The following is a 16,148-nucleotide window of genomic DNA, read 5'->3' on the forward strand; positions in this document are numbered from 1 at the left end:
TGCTGCAGGGTCCTGTATATCCCACAACACTCGCGACTCACTGTTTTGCAGCTTTTCTGCGCTCTTACACAACCCCGCATTACACTCGTCATATCCCGTAACAAGCCATGGCAGACGGAGAAGAAGATTTCAGTTCGCTCCCGCTCCCCGATCGCTTCGTCCACAAGAACTGGAAGGTGCGGAAAGAAGGTTACGAGGCCGCTGCCAAAGAATTCAGTCTTGCTGCTAGCGAATCAGACCCCGTTGTGCGCCAGTTCATAAACGATGCGAGCATATGGAAAGGTGTCGTGGGTGACTCCAACGTCGCAGCACAACAAGAAGGTCTCGGCGCACTATGCGCCTTCCTTGACATAGCAGGACAGCAGGGCTGCACACGGTAACTATTTCACATAGTTCTACAAGGCGCATTGCTGATTTTTGTTTAGGACACGGGGTAACACCATTGCGACGATCGCCGAAAAGGGCCTACCGTCAACACGACCGGCAGCGAAGCAAAAGGCGCTCGAAGCGCTGATGTTGTACATCGAAACCGATAAGCCAGACCCAGTTATCGAAGAGCTCCTACCAGTGCTAGGAAACAAGCAGCCCAAGGTCATTGCCGCAACCTTGGACGCCCTCACGCAGATATATCATGCCTACGGCTGCAAAACTATCGAGCCTAAGCCTGTCCTCAAAGTGCTTCCCAAAGCCTATGGTCATGCGGATAAGAACGTTCGCGCCAAGGCGCAGGAATTGACAGTCGAACTCTACCGATGGCTAAAGGAGGCCATGAAACCACTCTTCTGGAACGATCTGAAGCCCGTCCAACAGCAGGATCTCGACAAGTTGTTTGAGAAGGTCAAGGACGAGCCCGCGCCGAAGCAAGAGCGCCTACTACGATCACAACAGGCTGCAAAGGAGGCTGCAGTCGCTGCACCCGGCGGCGAAGAGGAGGAAGACGAAGAAGAGGCTGCCATTGATCTCGAGCCCGAGTACGAAGCCGTTGACGTGTTTGCAAAGATCCCCAAAGATTTCTCGGAGAAACTGGCATCTTCGAAATGGAAAGACCGAAAGGAAGCCCTCGATGAGACGCAAAAGGCCCTCGACCACCCCAGGATAGCGGAAGGACCGTTTGACGAACTGATTCGCGGTTTTGCGAAGAGTATGAAGGATGCCAATATTGCCTGTGTTATTGCAGCCGCGAACTGTGTTGAGCTGCTGGCCAAGGGACTGAAGAAGAGCTTCGCCAAGTACCGCAAAGATGTTATGAACGCCATGATGGAGCGCCTGAAAGAGAAGAAACAGACCGTGACTGATGCAATCGGAGCTGCTTTGGATGCCTGTTTCGCATCTACAACCTTCCAGGAATGTTTAGAGGAGATTCTGGAGTTTTTGAAGCACAAGAATCCGCAGGTCAAACTTGAATCATCACGATTCTTGATTCGATGCTTGAAGAACACTCGCGAAGCTCCGACACCAGAACAAGCCAAGGCCATTGCCGAAGGCTCTACGAAACTACTTACCGAATCGCAGGAGGTGCAGCGAGCTGCTGGTGCTGAGACGCTCGGTACCCTTTGGAAGATCATGGGAGACCGCATCATGAACGCCCATCTGGATGGACTTGATGAGATCCGCAAAACCAAAATCAAAGAGTTTTTCGATGCTGCGGAAGTCAAGACTAAATACAAGCCAAAGACTGCGCCCGCACCCAAGCCTGCGGCAGCCGCACCACCGACGAAGAAGCCCATGGGCAAGCGACCAGCCCCGGGTGGTGTAAAGAAGCCAGCTCCTGCCGCGAAAGCACCTCCGCCTCCGCCCGTGGAAGAGCCTGCTGCACCTCTCGAACCGAAGCCGACTTCAAGGCCCGCTGTTTCCAAGCTGGGTGCCAAACCTGGTCTGACTGGGCCGTCGAGGCTTGGTGGATTGAAGAAGCCAGGCTCAGGTCTCACAGCTCCTTCGCCACGAAAATCCGTTGTTTCGCCTCCTCCTGAAGAAGAAGCGCCGCTGCCACAGCCCAAGTTCGGTGCCGGTCGTGGTCTCGCAGGCCGTCCTCTGGGAAAGCCTGCTGCTGAACCTGTTGCTGCGGCTCCACCACCACAAGCACCCAGCGGCCTCAACTTGGTGGAACGTGCAGAACTTGACGAGCTTCGAGCAGAGGTTGAACGAGTACGACGACAGAACGAAGATCTGCGCGGCGAGCGAACGAAGCTTACTTCACAAATTCACGAGCTCCAGAACCAGAACGCTCAGCTCATCGAAGATCACACTCGCGATGTGCTTTCGATCAAGGCAAAGGAGACACAGCTCGTCCGTGCACGCTCAGATTTCGAAGCATCTGAGCAGACAGTACAGAACCAGCGTCGCGAAATTGATAGGTTGAAGCGCGAACTGAGTCGGCAGTTGCGCTCCGCGTCTCCACCAGCGACAGACGTTGGAGACCAGATCTATAGCGATAACCATGCCAACCTTAGCAGCACCAATGGCGCGATGTTCGGTGACTCTGGATACGGCAGTCGAGCCATGCACCCAAGGCAGAGAAGCTTTGCTAGCGGACCTGGAAGTCCAGGCGGCGATGGTAAGGAGAACTTTGATTCTCTATCTCGCCCTAGCAGCAATATGAGTGGCAAGCTGAGTCCGCGCGCAGATGGTCTGTCATCGATGTCGTCGCGTGGCCGTATGAGCCCGGCAGAGAACGGACCTGCTCCTCGAGTACCTTCAGCGGGAGCTTCAGGTGCGGAAAGCTGGAAGCGCGCTGCAGAGGTCACGCAAAATCTGAAGCAAAGGATCGAAATGATGAAGGTCAGTTCTTCCAACCCCCCCTTAAATGACACTGCTAACACCTCTCCAGGCTAAACAAGGTATTGGACGGCCACAGCAATGATCTCAGCCACTCGACCCAACGACTTCTATTTCTTGTAGGCGTAGCAGTCGTGTTGAGCTGCACGGTTCAATTGCTGCACTTTTTCCAATGTTCATCCAGGCCCATGCAAACTTAATCGGGGGCGTTTATAGGGCCTCGCGGCTCGTCGCTTGTTTTAGACCCTGCATGCGCTCTGTATGCATTTATCCGTAGGCATTTTCAAAGGCGTTTGGTTAGCTTTGGTATGTGCTTGTGTGATAGTGATGGGCTAGGCATGGGGATTAGGGTAGATTGGGAGGCACACAAAAGGCGGGCTCTTGGGCTTCTGTAGTTATCTTGGTGCAGAGGGAGCGTCGAGACAGACGTCGTTTTTCCTTACGAGATTCCCCACACGCTTTGTTCCTTCACAATAGAACATTAGCACCGTCAATGGAGTTATGTTCTTCTCTTCAATATCCCTTTTAGGAGCTTTGGCCGGAAGAGTCCATATGCAGCAGGCCGTCAGCGCCAGGTACCAAACCATTGGGAATTCAACTGTGCCGCAGGATGCCCCCTAGGCGCAGGACCGACTGAATGCGACCTTTTTGCATATCGCGGCACTGCAGGGTCGCATTCAGTGTCTCTGTAGTTACTCCACTGACTGAATGCGCCGTACGCGCCATATTTCCGTTTCGTCCATTATGGATCCTGGACTGTCGTTGCGCACGCAGAAGACGCTCAAGGACCTTCTCCCAGCCTTTTCGGCAAGCGCCCCACCGCAACAACCTTTCGACCCTTTCTCCACGACTATCGATCTCTCGCGCGCTGTAAACGAGGTCCTGCATCCAGAGCTGCTCGAGTTCTTCAAAGGCACTGTTGAAGATAAAATCACGAGTGAGGTTTGTTACTCGTGTCTGAGACATGTCGTGTAGCCCGCTAATCGTACCTCAATAGGCGTTCGCGGCTCCTGCTGCATCGCTCAACGGCGGCGATCCACGGCTGCGCGATGCACTAGCTTCATTCTTCAATACTTACTTCAATCCGATTCATGCCGTGAGGCCTGAGCATATCGTTCTTACAGCAGGCGCGACTGATGCTATTGAGAACGTGATCCACGCTGTTTGCGACGATGGAGACAGTGTTCTTGTTCCTGGTCCGCATTGGCGTAAGTCACCTTGCTGCTCGTCAAACATTCCTTCCGCGCTCCTTCGCAACATGGTAGATAGCCAAGACTAACAACATGCAGCAGGATTCGAGATTGTCCTGAAGCGGAAAGCAAAAGTCGACGTCATTGCCGCTAGGCCACCAACGTACGCACATTGGGACAACTACCTTCTCCCTTCTCTCCAGGCGGCATATGACTTCTCAGACAAGAAGTCCCGCATCAAGGCTGTCTTGATTTGTAACCCAAACAATCCACTCTCGAGATGTTATCCGCGAGAGACCTTACTTGAGCTGATAGAGTTTTGTCAAGAGAGAGGTTTGCATCTAATATGCGATGAAGTGTCCGCACTCATTAGCGTGAGCGGAGTCGACAGCAAAGCACCTCGTTTCGTGAGTGCCATGTCTTTGACGGAACCATTCGTACCAGAGGGTGCAGTCAAGGTAGACCCAAGCCGAGTTCACGTTGTTTGGAGCGCGAGTAAACTCTTCGGCATGAGCGGGTTAAAAGCAGTAAGTCTTTTCCTTTCCATGATTGTATAGATCCAGGCCTGACAGATATCTAGGGCTGCATCATATCACAACAAAACCCTTCACTCCTCAAGGCTATGGCTCTAACATCCACCCACCCATCGTCCATCTCAACTCTGTATCTCAGTTCCCTCCTCACTTGGTCCCAACTCCCCACCTTACTGGCTCTGAATCCCGAGCGTCTTTCGCTTTCCTACAACATCCTTGCTTCCTTTCTCCGCCGGCATAATATCAATTTCGTGGCACCCACGCATGGTCTTTTTCTGTTTGCTAGACTGGCAAAAAAGGCCGTGACGATACATGACGAGAAAGCATTCTTTCAGGACTTGGAGCTGCGGAGTGGGATCAAGGTGGCACCCGGCGGAGGATTCAGTGGGGTTGAGAAGGATGTTGGATGGGCTCGGATGCGGTTTTCAATCAGTGTTGAGGATATGGAAGAAGCGGTTGAGAAACTGGAGGACTTTTTCAAGAAGACCGGATGATGGCGGGTTTTCGTTTTGGTATCGGGGAGGTGGTCTGCTACTGGGTTCTGGCGCATAAATTCAATATTATACAACGGATTTCAATGTCTATTTACTCTCATGGTATATGGTTCATGGGTTCGTCCTTTTGTTGTCGAGCACTCGTAATATGACACGCATGCCAGACTACTTTGGTTTTCAGATGTTCAAAGCTTGCGCTGGATTGGAGTATCTAATACAATATCGGATTTTCTTTTCCGTGCCAGATGAGTTGAGCAGGCATCCCACCAGAAATGCGTCAAAATCCACTACCCACAACAGACCGATTCAAGTGTCTTATACGAGCTAAGGCCATCCAGAGCGTCAAGTTTTGAAGGACTCCTAGCACTTGCAGATCTTCCATAAACACAAGTCGCAGAACTCCAAGAAGTTGCAAGCCCCGAAGCACTCTTAGAACCTCCACGTCTTTCAAAGATTCCATCTCCACCGCTTCCCTCTTCTCGCTTCATGCTATGATGTCGCGCCCAGCACACCATCGTTCTCCTCAATGTAACGAACCATGTCGTCAATCGTGCACACCTTGATCCCCCACTTCTTTCCAAATGCCAGACAATCATCCCTTCTCATCATACCTCCACCAACAAGCTCCGGTTTGCCAGGTGTCTCCTCGCCGTCCGTGATCAGCTCGCAGATAACACCGACGGGTTGCTTACCAGCCAACCTGCATAGATCGACAGCAGCCTCTGTGTGTCCCCTACGTTCGCGCACTCCACCGTCCCTTGCCTGCAATGGCAGTATGTGTCCCGGTCTCCTGAAATGGCTGGCTTTGGCGTTGGGGTCCGCGAGCATTCGGCATGTCAAGCTGCGGTCTTGGGCAGAGATACCGGTTGTGACAGAGGGGTCTGCGGAGTCAATGCTGACGGCGTAGGCGGTGCGGTTAGGGTCGGCGTTGTCGGCAACCATTTGCGGTAGATGCAGGGCGGCGGCGCGACTAACAGGTAAGGGTGCGCAGATGTAGCCACTGGAGTAGCGGATCATGAAGGAAGCTTTGGCAGGTGTCAGGGCGGACGCGGCAATTATGAGGTCGCCCTCGTTCTCTCGGTTGGGAGAGTCAAGGACAATTACGAATTCGTCGTTTGCTGCGGTAAGAGGCGCGTCAGTATAGGGTTTGTAGAATGAGGGGTAGGGCGATCGCTCGGGCTGGAGACACCTGGAGAGACGTACCAAAGGCTTGTATGACATCTGGTATCGAGTCGAAGGCCGGGTGCGCTGGTGTAGGATTTGAGAGCTGCGTCGCATTGCCGTTTACGCCATTTGTACCATGGGCTGGCAGCCCGTTCTGAAGTTCCGCAGGCATATTTCTGGGTATGACTCTTGTTCAATTACTGTCGCCTGGTGTCGCCGTCTCTTGATATACTCTTTTCGAGGGAGAGTAGCGCGGGTACTTGTGGTTCCGTCTGCTTGCAAAGCGCGAAGCTCGTGGGAACTTTTAGTCACTTTTGCTTAGAAAAAGATCTCGTAAGCCACCGGATGTCCGCGCTCGGAATCCCGAATTATACCAAGTTCTGGAATGGTAATCTGTCTGTATGATGCGATATCGAGTGAATCTCCTGAAGCGATACGACGGTCAATTATACAGAGAAAAGGTGAAGCGGAAAGTAATGAGGTTGTGCTATCTGCGGAACCGGAGCTTGTATGTATCACAAGATACTTGAAGGAGGGGTTCATACCTCGGAGCTTCCCTGCGTCGGGACATCGGCGCGACGCGCACCGGCCTCCGATGTGGCGTTTGCACCGATTGCCGATATGTGGCTAGTCGTGTGCGACTCTGAAATAGACGTTGACTCTGACGTACAGCCAGCGTTGCACGAGCGAACACGGCTGACGTTGTGCGCTGATGTGGCTTTGTTGCATGACGCCTTCTTTCTTCACGGTGCATGGTTAGATTCTAGACACTTACATCACCAAGACTTCCAGAGTGCAAGTTTTGAAGGTTCATAATCAAATCCGATTGTTTATCAGATACAAGTGAGGGTATAGACGAATAAAACTACCCACGTCGTCTGTGCTCATAGAAGCATCAAGACGCGACAACGCCATATAAAACAAGATAAATATATCACAAAACCGCACTCAAGCTACTTGGTACAATAGTGTCAGGAAGATGCAGAAGCTATTACGCCTGCTTATCCGTGACAAACTCCTTCTCGTTGTGAGCAGAGCTACCTTCGCTTCGGGGCTCTGCAACACCCTCAGTCTGTGGGTCCGCCTTCCAGAAGTTCTTCTTTCCGCTGGCGAGCCTCTTCATCCATGGAGGAAGGAGGCCGCCCTCGAGACGCCAAGTCCAGGGCTCCTTCTCATCCTTGTTGGGTGGTACGATGCGACCGGAAGACGCCTTCTCAATGATCCATACGATGGTGTTGATGAGCATGTAAGAGCAGATACCGGCGATCAGACCATAGGCGATAGAGTATGTGAAAGGCATGACCGCAATGGTGAGGAAAGCGGGAATGGAATCGCCCAAGTAGCGCCAGTTGATGTCCTTGGCCGATGTTGCCATGAGCGATCCAACGATGACCAGTGTGCAGCCAGTAGCCCAGGGAGGGATCGATGCGAAAATCGGAGCGAAGAAGATGGCGATGAAGAAGCAGAGACCCGAGAACATTGCAGTAAGACCAGTCTTGCCTCCTTCGGAGATACCGGCACCAGACTCGATGTATGCGGTGACTGGAGGGCATCCCATGAGAGATCCGATACTGATACCAAGAGCGTCGACTGAGTAGGCGATGGAGGAGTTTTCGAAGTCTTGCGTACGCTCATCGATAGCACCACAGAAACGGGCCATGGAGTATAGAGTACCAGTGCCTAATAGGGTTAGTACATGACTCAAATTGTGGAAGTAATATGCGACTTACAGTCAAGAATATCGACGTAAAGGAAAGTGATGAAAGCAAGACCCCATTGACCGGCGTGCTCCGAGATGTTCCACTGCTGAACAGCAAGAATTTTGCCAATTGGGTGGAAGGTGACGACCTGCTTGAAGAAGTCGAAGGCTGAGTCACCAGTCTCGGTGTGTGGGAAGTAGGTAACGCTTGTTGGGCGCGGCCAGGAGATGATGGAAACAAGCAGAATACCGATGATGATCGCACCCTTGACGCGGTAAAGCATAAGCATGACGGTCAGGATACCACCACAGAAGATACCGATCCACATGGTTGGGCTCCTCATCTTGACACCTCCTGGGCAGACACCATCAACCTGGTCGGCGGCAACGCAACCGGCGAGTTCGAGAGGGGTCGACTGAGCACCGGTGATCAGACCGATACCAGCGGAGTAGGCAAGTCCAATGATGGTTAGGTAAAGTCCAATACCAACACCGGTTGCGAGCTTGATACTGGCAGGAATAGCCCTTGCAAGCCACTGTCGAATACCGAGCATGGTTAGACCAACGAAGACGAAACCTTCGACGAAGACGGCGGTAAGTGCAACCTCATACGGAACCATGCCTAGAAAACAATTAGCAACGTTCCAAGAAGATCAACTGGTACGACCCATGGCGCTGGTAAGCCGACCAGATTAAGGAACGGCATAACGGTGTCACAAGAAGGGAAACGGGAAACGGCGTATCGGTGCAACGTACCTGTACCATGGAAACCAACTACGGTGTAGGCAAAGTAGGCGTTCAGACCCATTCCAGGAGCCAGGGCAATGGGCAGATTGGCAAACAAGCCCATGCAGAAAGACGTCAATGCAGAAATGGCAGCTGTTGCGGTAACCAAATCCCGCCTGACTTCCTGGACACAGAGGGCGTACTGTGGGTTGGTCTCGCAGATGGGATCGTCCGGGAGCCCTGGGCATACGCAGGTACCACCAGTGTCTGACACAATCGATGCTGTACATGGTCATCAGACGCGGTTCTGTCAATGACATCCCGCAATTGACATACAGTTGACAGAGATGATATAGGCCATAGCGAAGAAAGTGGCCAACCCCGCGCGAAACTCAGTGAAGAAGTAGCTTCCCTTGCGCTCTTTGGGCTATAGGGCTGTTAGTGCATGCACCGATTATCGACATGCGATATACATACATGACCTGATCCCTCGAGGCGAAAGTACCGGCCGACGATAGAGCGCGCGACAGCGCTATTCGCCTTGTGAACGAAGCCCGACATGTTGCAGATTTTTCGACGATACCGCGGGGACGATCGCAAAATTGTTGTGCGTTGAAGGGGTACGGTTGATTCGGAGTCGACCAAGCGGCGAGAGAAGATCGACGTCAAGCTCTGCTAAGTGAGCCAGTGAAGGCGAAGCGAGCTTTTAAGTCAAGGTGAATGCGTAGCACAAGGTCTGGACGGATGTAAAGTGTATCTAGCATGATCCCGCACCAAAAAGATAAGGACCAGCGGCGACACCCAACCCTGTCGCGTTCAACCTCCCGCAAAGAACCAATGACCCATATCAGGCCGATCAAGCCCTGCTTTAGTTGGACTAGTCGCGCAGCCCATGCGATCCCACATGGCGGCAGGCTAGGATGCCTCGGCGTGTTGCGCTCAAGGTGACCGGCCGCTTCCTCAGCCTTAAGCCAGGGAGCGTAGTGAATTCCCGGCAAACGTAGCTCGCCTGTCGCGACACCTTCAACTTGGCGCCTACACATGCTTTTCCCCGGGCAGCCACAGCAGCCTAGGCGTATCAGTGCTGAGGGGGCTCGGAGGTCGCCGGCCGGCGCCCGAAACTACGACATGTGGAAGTCGCCTCTTGTATCTGGCGACGAATCTCTGTTATCGTGGCTGGGCAGATGCACACGAAGGCGCAATTTGACGATTGCAAATGGAATTTTGTCAAATCTTCGGAAGGGTCGCTGTATGGAAATAAAGGTGGAGCTAGCGATGAGACGGTTAACGGAGGTACGCCTAGATGCGTTAATGAATTTCTGATAGCACCAAGTGGAGATCGTGAAGCCGTCAGCCCTCCCACTTCGATGCACAGCTTGCTCACCTGCATACGTCTTCTGCAGTCGTGCTCCCTTGCGGAACGCGACTATCCATGTCATGTTGGTAACACCAGTGTCATCAGTGGATATCTGTTGCTCATGAGCGAACCCGATAGCCGGGGCACCAGGGACGGTTCGCGTCTAACCGCTTCGGCACCAGGCCGCATGATAGCGCAAGGAGCTCCTTTTCCAACCTACACTCAACACGAAGCACCAACGGCTGTCTGCGCACCACCCCCGGATAACAAACGCATCGCTTTCCGTAAATTCGACCTGGAGTGAAGGCTATGAGCGAGCTGATTGGCTCGTTTCTTCTGCCGGGGTAATGTACGCCCACGGGGAATATTCGCCCGGACCAGATTCGATAGACTATTAAGCAAGGACGTCTAGCCAGCTTGTTTGTTTCTTTCTGTCTCGAACACCCATCTCGACGACCCATTCGAGAGTCGTACATATCGACCAGGATACACCAATCGATCGCAGACCCCCGACCATGCCACCACGTTTTCTCGTCTCGCGATATCTCAAAAGCAATTGCGCGTCTTTTGGTCTTGCGCGACTCCACTTGGTGCTTTCTCGAACGCCCCGATCTGATGTTTCAAGGCCCCATAGAGTCTAATGCGGATTGCCATCTATCCGTACCGCCATCAAGCTGTCTCCATGTTTGGTACAACCAGGAACCAAACGGAGTATACTGGGCGCTGGCCTATACGGCTTTCCAATCCGATGCGCCACGGCCCGCGGCAGGTCTGAAACCTGCGACGGGGATCTAAAAGTACTGGTAATGTCGCAAGGCCGCCTACTTTGAACGGACCATTGGTGGAAATTGTCGATTGCGTGCTCAAAGTACTGAGACAACGTCGCCGACTGCTGCAGTGGAGCATTTCGACATTCGCAAACTTTATCCAAGTTCACTGCATTGTCATGAATATAGCTAACAATGTAGACGCCACGCAGCAAACAACAACCGTTCTAGCTGGCTTGCGCCATGCGAGCTGAGAGAAAGCGGGGAGGATCATCGGTCTGCCGCAAGCGATGCCATGCGGCTACCCCTTGCGCTAGTGACAGGTGTTGGCTGCTAGAGAAAATGCACTACACGTCTACACATCTTTGCTTCTTGGAGACTAGAGCTCGTTCACGAGAGGCGTCGTCAGAATACAATAACGCCCGGAAATACGTATCCACGTCATGAGGTAACAATTAGAGCTTCGCTTGTTTCTCGTTAGGTTCTACCTACTACTCTCTACACAGCATGCAACGTCAACTCTCGAGATTTTAGCTCTTTTCATCGCCTTCCAATCTCTTAATGCCCAACCATAGCCTGTTGTGCAGGTGCGTAGCGGTTACCGGCTGGCTTCGCTTGGTCAACGATCTTCCTCATCTCCTTCCTCTCTTCGTCTGTCAACTCTACGTCCCTACTAGCCCAATTCTCTTCCAGCCTCTTTGCCTTTGTCGTTCCGGGGATAGCAATCATGCCTTGGGCAGCAACCCATGCCAGCGCGATCTGAGGTGTTGTGCAGCCCTTTTTCTTAGCAAGTTTCTTAATCTCCTCGACAATTGCCTTGTTCTTGTAGAAGTTCTCGCCTTGGAACTTGGGGACCGAGCGACGGAAGTCGTCAGGTGCAAAGTCGTCTGGAGAGGAATAGTCGAAGTTATCCACAAGCCAGCCGTGGCCAAGTGGGGAGTAGGCGACGTAGGCCACATTGAGTTGCCTAGCGGTGTCGATCAGACCGTCGGTTTCATGCAGTGTCTCGAAGGCAGAGTATTCTGCTTGGACAGCATCGATTTTGGCAACTTGATTGCTAAGTTAGCGGACTGCAGACTAAGGGAATACTCCACATACTTGAGTTTGCTTTCCGCAGTGTCTTAGCGGAACACTCAGACAACCCGATATACTTGGTCTTGCCAGACTTCCGGCACTCATCCAGCGCAGGGATAGACTCTTCCAAAGGCGTGTTGGGGTCGATTCGGTGAAGATAGTAGAGATCAGGAGTAAAACCAAGTCTCTCAATTGTACCGTCGATGTATTTCTTGATGTGACTTGGGCTGTTTGTCACACCTGACTCTCCATCAAGGCAAGCAATACCGCACTTGGAAGCGACTGTGAATAAAGGTCAGTCATCTTTCGATATGCTTCAGCTGTCGGATGTATACTCACTAAAGACCTTGTCGCGGACATTGTGCTTCCGGATGAACTCTCCGAGAAGCTTCTCGTTGACACCAGCCTGGTACACGACCGCAGTATCCCAGAAGGTGCAGCCAAGTTCAATGGCTTTGAGAAGGACAGGTTCTGCTTCCTCCAAACTCAGGTTGGTACCCAACCCAAAGCTGAGACCCATACAACCGAAGCCTGGCGATTGGACCTGGACGTCCTGGAACTGAAATGTCTTGACCATTCTGATAGAGTTGGATCAATAAGTTTTGCTAAAGAGAGTGAAGTCGTGTGATAGAGGTAGAGTCGAAGTCTTCGATCTGGTTTGATGTCGAACAGACTGCTCATACAATACTCTGTTAAATACTTCCATAAAGTCGTTCGGAATATGTTCGGTATGCTACGCGTTGAGGATGGTCAGCCAGATGCATTAGCGTGGCCGCACTATTTCGCAGGTATAATGACGTTGGCTCCAATATCTCCGCTAAAGCCGCAACACTCGCCTCATTGTACGTGGAACGTCTGTTCAACAGTTCAAAAAATCGGTTATAATGTTTTATCCGTTGTCTGGAAGCTCTATGTCCGTTGCTGTCGAGACAATGATTCTAGTCTTCACCGAGGTCGTGGAGCATCAAAACCTTAAACATAGAAACTTTGCCGCAAGCCACCTGGGCATGGTTGTCGATCGCACAACTTCGTGAACCCCTCTCTTTGTAGGCCCGACAACGTCTCGCGGTAGACTAGCCTTACGATCTCACAGGATCTATTACGGAGACATGCGTATGAGTGTGTTATGCGTGCTTCCAATGGATCGCTTGCCGCGCGGTGCAGGAGGTACAGATAAAACCTCAACTGGGTGGGCTATCCCCAAAACCTCCCAGGAAGTTATGGTACATTCCGCTCATATTGAGCGCTTCAATCTGGTGTAACGGGACTCTGTAATCATATTTTACGTCTGCCAATCAATTCTATCGTGAGATGTGACCGGCTAGATTTCATACATGTTGATGTTGATGAGGGCGATTTCGCAGCCACGCAGCCACACCTCTGAGCCACTTCATTACAAGCAATGACGTCGTCCAAGATGTCGATGTTGCAACCCTGCTTGTCGCGTGCATGTGTCCCCTGGTTTGACAGCTGCTGAATTGTCAACAGAACTACGTCTTCGCGTTCTTGTGTATTCCTGTCGCGACCCGATCCTTTCGGGCAACGCATCATCCCTGTGCCGATTATGAAGCACCGACTTGCCGCGCTGGCGACGCTCTCACGCGCCTCAACATTCCCGACCGCTCGATGCGCGCCTCTATTCACACGCACCTCTCCTAGCATATCGACCCAATTCAGAACACCGTCACAGTTCCGATGCTTCGCGACCAAGCCCAGGGGCGTTGACAAGGAGAGTGACAAATTCGGAGACTACAGCAACTCCAACGCCCGGCCTGCTTCAGAACTCAATGAGAACATCACACAGGAAGAGAAGGATCATTTTGCAAAGAAACTACAAGAAGATAAGGGCAAGCAAATACGAACGCCATGGCACAGAGAGGGGAGCGACTTGCCGCCTGTCGCGCGACAGAGAAGTGCTGGAGCAATGACTAAGGGTATGTCTCTCACTATTTGGGGTACTCGAGAACTAACAAGGGCAGGTAAATTGCTCACCACGCCATCCCGGATGCTTAAGATTATCCTGCCACTCACGACAAGCGACATGAACACGGATCGTAAGGACATTGAACCGCTAGCACTCCTCGTCCACCCGCAACAACCCATCTCGTATCTCGAACGCTTGATACAAGCTGAGCTCCCCAGCATAAAAGACAAAGAGGGCCGAGACAGACAGCCAAATGTCTACTTCCGCGCCGAAGACTCAATGCAGCAGGATGCTGAGCCAGAGGAAGTAGAGAGCACGCCAGTCAGCAACGATAGCGAAAGTCTTAGTGAAAAGGACGGCGAAGAGGACTTTGAACAGGTCGATGAGATCCGCATTGACGGGAAGACACATAAAACAGGCAAGATCAACAGCCAGGATAGGAAGACACCTGAACAAGCGGATGAGCTGCGAGGTGGACCTGGACAAGGCGGCGTCGAGTCATACTCTGGACAGGGCCAAGAAGCACCGGCAGACAAGCAAGGCGCGCGCAAGTTTGTGCGATGGTCTTCTTCCACCGAGATCGGCGACTTCATTCGTGATGCTGCTCGAGGACAGGAATTTGCCATTGAGATTGAAGGTGCGCCAGAGGAGATTCGGGTTGGTGTGCCCAGCTTCAATGATAGGACCTACTATCTTCGAATGCGTCTACGCAAGACATCCAAGAAGATCAGCGAGATGGCGACCGTGAAGAAAGAGTGCGACGACCTGGCGCAGAAGGCGGCAAAGAACGTTGCGAGGGCTGGGTTTGTCGGTATTGCTGGATGGTGGTGCGTTGTGTACTATCTCACATTCCAGACCGAGCTGGGCTGGGATGTCATGGAGCCCGTTACAGTAAGTATGGCCACTTCTTCAACCTCGATCCACCTAACAGTTTAAACAGTACCTTGTCGGTCTCTCTACTCTTATCGGTGGTTATGTGTGGTTCCTCTACCACAACCGTGAAGTCAGTTACCGCTCTGCCATGAACTTTACCGTGTCTCGTCGACAGCAGAAGCTATACCAACAACACAACTTCGACCTGCGCAAATGGGAGGTCCTGATCGAGGACGGCAATGCCCTTCGTAAGGAAATCAAGGCTGTTGCCAACGAGTACGATGTTGAGTGGGACGAGCTGCAGGAAGAGAAGGACGAGAACGTGCAGGAGGCACTCAAGAAAGACCGCAAGAAGAAAGAGGAGAGGAAGAAGGACAAGGACGACGAGGACGACCCAGCACCAGAACCAGAGAAGGATGACAAGAAGTGAGCGGCAATCATAATTGCTCTAGCTCATACATGTTTTGCGGGTTGAGCACTTGAGCGAGGCGTTCATGGGCATTTCCTTCGGCCTCACGTGTACCATGGTAGACATACACAACGACGTGGCTGTACAACGTAAGTGTTATTAGATAATAGAATATTAAGACACATGATTTGAACAACTGTCTATCCACTGTAGTGCTTAGAGGTTCCAGGTACATGTGACCTCGAGCAGATAAACCGCATTTCCGCATTGAGTGACGAGGTTTATGTTCCTGCAAGTCGCCGTATCATACTTGTTACACTTGAGCACTTCAATGAAACCTAATCAATCAGACATTGAAGGCTCAAGTCTCGAATAGATCAGGTAAAAATCCTCCGTGCTGGGTACCCAGTTAGTCTTGGGGTCGGTCGCGTACCAATATCACATAATTTCATATCTAGAATTAAGTTTGTTCGTGAGAATGTGGATCAAGATAGATGGGTTCTACAATAAGCTTGAGGGCCTACTTAGGTAGATCACCTTAGGCATCGACACTAGCAATATATAGTGTAACATTGGGATTGATTATCTCATCACGCACAAGCTGATGTGTGGCAGAACAAAACCATGGTCAGCCGGGTCTTCGTGCGGACAACGCCCTGCTTTACTCATCTATAACGTGGTTCCGGCAATATACATGTTCAGCGTCCGGGGCTAACGCAGCGGTCAGGACCTGGGTCTACGGATGCACGATTGGCGAAGGCGGTACTACTGCCATCAGCATGCACGTAATCGCTTCTTTCAACGGTCGTTTGTGTGCCTCTTGTCTCGCGCATCAATTCATGATAGGCATGTGGCCACAATCACCAACTCGTACAAGAACGCCCGGACATGCATCATGATGTATAATCAGGAGCATCACCCGAAAACACTATAGGGACGGCAGGTGATGGGGTTCGATATAAATGGATCAGTTGCGTTGGCTTCGGCCAGAACGAAGCAACTCGGCGCCCAGGACGATTCGAGATGCGGACGCATGGTGGTGGTGGAGTTTTAGAGACCATGCGGCGGTGGGCCGTTGCGCATGTTGGAGTGGACCCACTGCCTATTTATATCGGCCTGTGTGGGGAACTTTCTCTTGGATACCAAGACGAACACCACAACGG

The 16,148-nt window shown here is 52.0% G+C and overlaps 7 protein-coding genes across 7 annotated transcripts; 4 read left to right on the forward strand and 3 right to left on the reverse strand.

Annotated features, from left to right (window-relative positions):
* Positions 1 to 107: 107 nt before the first annotated feature.
* CC77DRAFT_1008912 (ARM repeat-containing protein) lies at positions 108 to 2,860 on the forward strand (the record flags this gene model as incomplete). The annotated part of the gene is made up of 3 exons (XM_018523565.1): positions 108 to 376; positions 426 to 2,778; positions 2,828 to 2,860. 3 exons carry the CDS (start codon positions 108 to 110, stop codon positions 2,858 to 2,860), a joined length of 2,655 nt encoding a protein of 884 aa, XP_018386325.1.
* Positions 2,861 to 3,519: 659 nt separating this feature from the next.
* Positions 3,520 to 4,992, forward strand: CC77DRAFT_1061466 (PLP-dependent transferase; the record flags this gene model as incomplete). Its single annotated transcript, XM_018528437.1, has 4 exons — positions 3,520 to 3,717; positions 3,773 to 3,983; positions 4,065 to 4,492; positions 4,546 to 4,992. The coding sequence occupies 4 exons, from the start codon at positions 3,520 to 3,522 to the stop codon at positions 4,990 to 4,992; spliced, it is 1,284 nt and encodes a 427-aa protein (XP_018386326.1).
* A 114-nt stretch (positions 4,993 to 5,106) lies between these two features.
* CC77DRAFT_1020535 (3,4-dihydroxy-2-butanone 4-phosphate synthase) lies at positions 5,107 to 6,664 on the reverse strand. The gene is made up of 2 exons (XM_018525063.1): positions 6,201 to 6,664; positions 5,107 to 6,115 (listed from the first exon to the last, which is right to left on the reverse strand). Exons 1-2 carry the CDS (start codon positions 6,326 to 6,328, stop codon positions 5,482 to 5,484), a joined length of 762 nt encoding a protein of 253 aa, XP_018386327.1. The 5' UTR covers positions 6,329 to 6,664; the 3' UTR covers positions 5,107 to 5,481.
* Positions 6,665 to 7,028: 364 nt separating this feature from the next.
* Positions 7,029 to 9,382, reverse strand: CC77DRAFT_90909 (hypothetical protein). Its single transcript, XM_018533633.1, has 5 exons — positions 9,059 to 9,382; positions 8,918 to 9,008; positions 8,612 to 8,863; positions 7,887 to 8,477; positions 7,029 to 7,836 (listed from the first exon to the last, which is right to left on the reverse strand). The coding sequence occupies exons 1-5, from the start codon at positions 9,140 to 9,142 to the stop codon at positions 7,148 to 7,150; spliced, it is 1,707 nt and encodes a 568-aa protein (XP_018386328.1). The 5' UTR covers positions 9,143 to 9,382; the 3' UTR covers positions 7,029 to 7,147.
* A 383-nt stretch (positions 9,383 to 9,765) lies between these two features.
* Positions 9,766 to 10,242, forward strand: CC77DRAFT_1008916 (hypothetical protein; the record flags this gene model as incomplete). The annotated part of the gene is made up of 2 exons (XM_018523566.1): positions 9,766 to 9,874; positions 9,908 to 10,242. 2 exons carry the CDS (start codon positions 9,766 to 9,768, stop codon positions 10,240 to 10,242), a joined length of 444 nt encoding a protein of 147 aa, XP_018386329.1.
* Positions 10,243 to 11,263: 1,021 nt separating this feature from the next.
* On the reverse strand, positions 11,264 to 12,356 carry CC77DRAFT_935154 (Aldo/keto reductase; the record flags this gene model as incomplete). The annotated part of the gene is made up of 3 exons (XM_018534424.1): positions 11,264 to 11,754; positions 11,804 to 12,061; positions 12,119 to 12,356. The coding sequence occupies 3 exons, from the start codon at positions 12,354 to 12,356 to the stop codon at positions 11,264 to 11,266; spliced, it is 987 nt and encodes a 328-aa protein (XP_018386330.1).
* A 918-nt stretch (positions 12,357 to 13,274) lies between these two features.
* CC77DRAFT_963108 (hypothetical protein) lies at positions 13,275 to 15,179 on the forward strand. Its single transcript, XM_018535660.1, has 3 exons — positions 13,275 to 13,713; positions 13,759 to 14,594; positions 14,644 to 15,179. The coding sequence occupies exons 1-3, from the start codon at positions 13,344 to 13,346 to the stop codon at positions 15,004 to 15,006; spliced, it is 1,569 nt and encodes a 522-aa protein (XP_018386331.1). The 5' UTR covers positions 13,275 to 13,343; the 3' UTR covers positions 15,007 to 15,179.
* The last annotated feature ends 969 nt before the right edge of the window (positions 15,180 to 16,148 follow it).

This window comes from Alternaria alternata (assembly GCF_001642055.1).
Source record: "Alternaria alternata strain SRC1lrK2f unplaced genomic scaffold CC77scaffold_10, whole genome shotgun sequence".
Taxonomy (NCBI): domain Eukaryota; kingdom Fungi; phylum Ascomycota; class Dothideomycetes; order Pleosporales; family Pleosporaceae; genus Alternaria; species Alternaria alternata.

Bases quoted from the DNA above. Each gene is read 5' to 3' on its own strand.
- CC77DRAFT_90909 (XM_018533633.1), bottom strand. From the start codon at position 9,142: ATGTCGGGCTTCGTTCACAAGGCGAATAGCGCTGTCGCGCGCTCTATC. The intron at 9,009-9,058 runs GTATGTATATCG...ACAGCCCTATAG, and splicing joins GCCTCGAGGGATCAGGTCAT to CCCAAAGAGCGCAAGGGAAG. The intron at 8,478-8,611 runs GTACGTTGCACC...ATTGTTTTCTAG, and splicing joins AGTTGGTTTCCATGGTACAG to GCATGGTTCCGTATGAGGTT.
- CC77DRAFT_963108 (XM_018535660.1), top strand. From the start codon at position 13,344: ATGAAGCACCGACTTGCCGCGCTGGCGACGCTCTCACGCGCCTCAACA. The intron at 13,714-13,758 runs GTATGTCTCTCA...TAACAAGGGCAG, and splicing joins TGCTGGAGCAATGACTAAGG to GTAAATTGCTCACCACGCCA. The intron at 14,595-14,643 runs GTAAGTATGGCC...CAGTTTAAACAG, and splicing joins ATGTCATGGAGCCCGTTACA to TACCTTGTCGGTCTCTCTAC.
- CC77DRAFT_1020535 (XM_018525063.1), bottom strand. From the start codon at position 6,328: ATGCCTGCGGAACTTCAGAACGGGCTGCCAGCCCATGGTACAAATGGC. The intron at 6,116-6,200 runs CTTTGGTACGTC...CGCGCCTCTTAC, and splicing joins ATACCAGATGTCATACAAGC to CGCAGCAAACGACGAATTCG.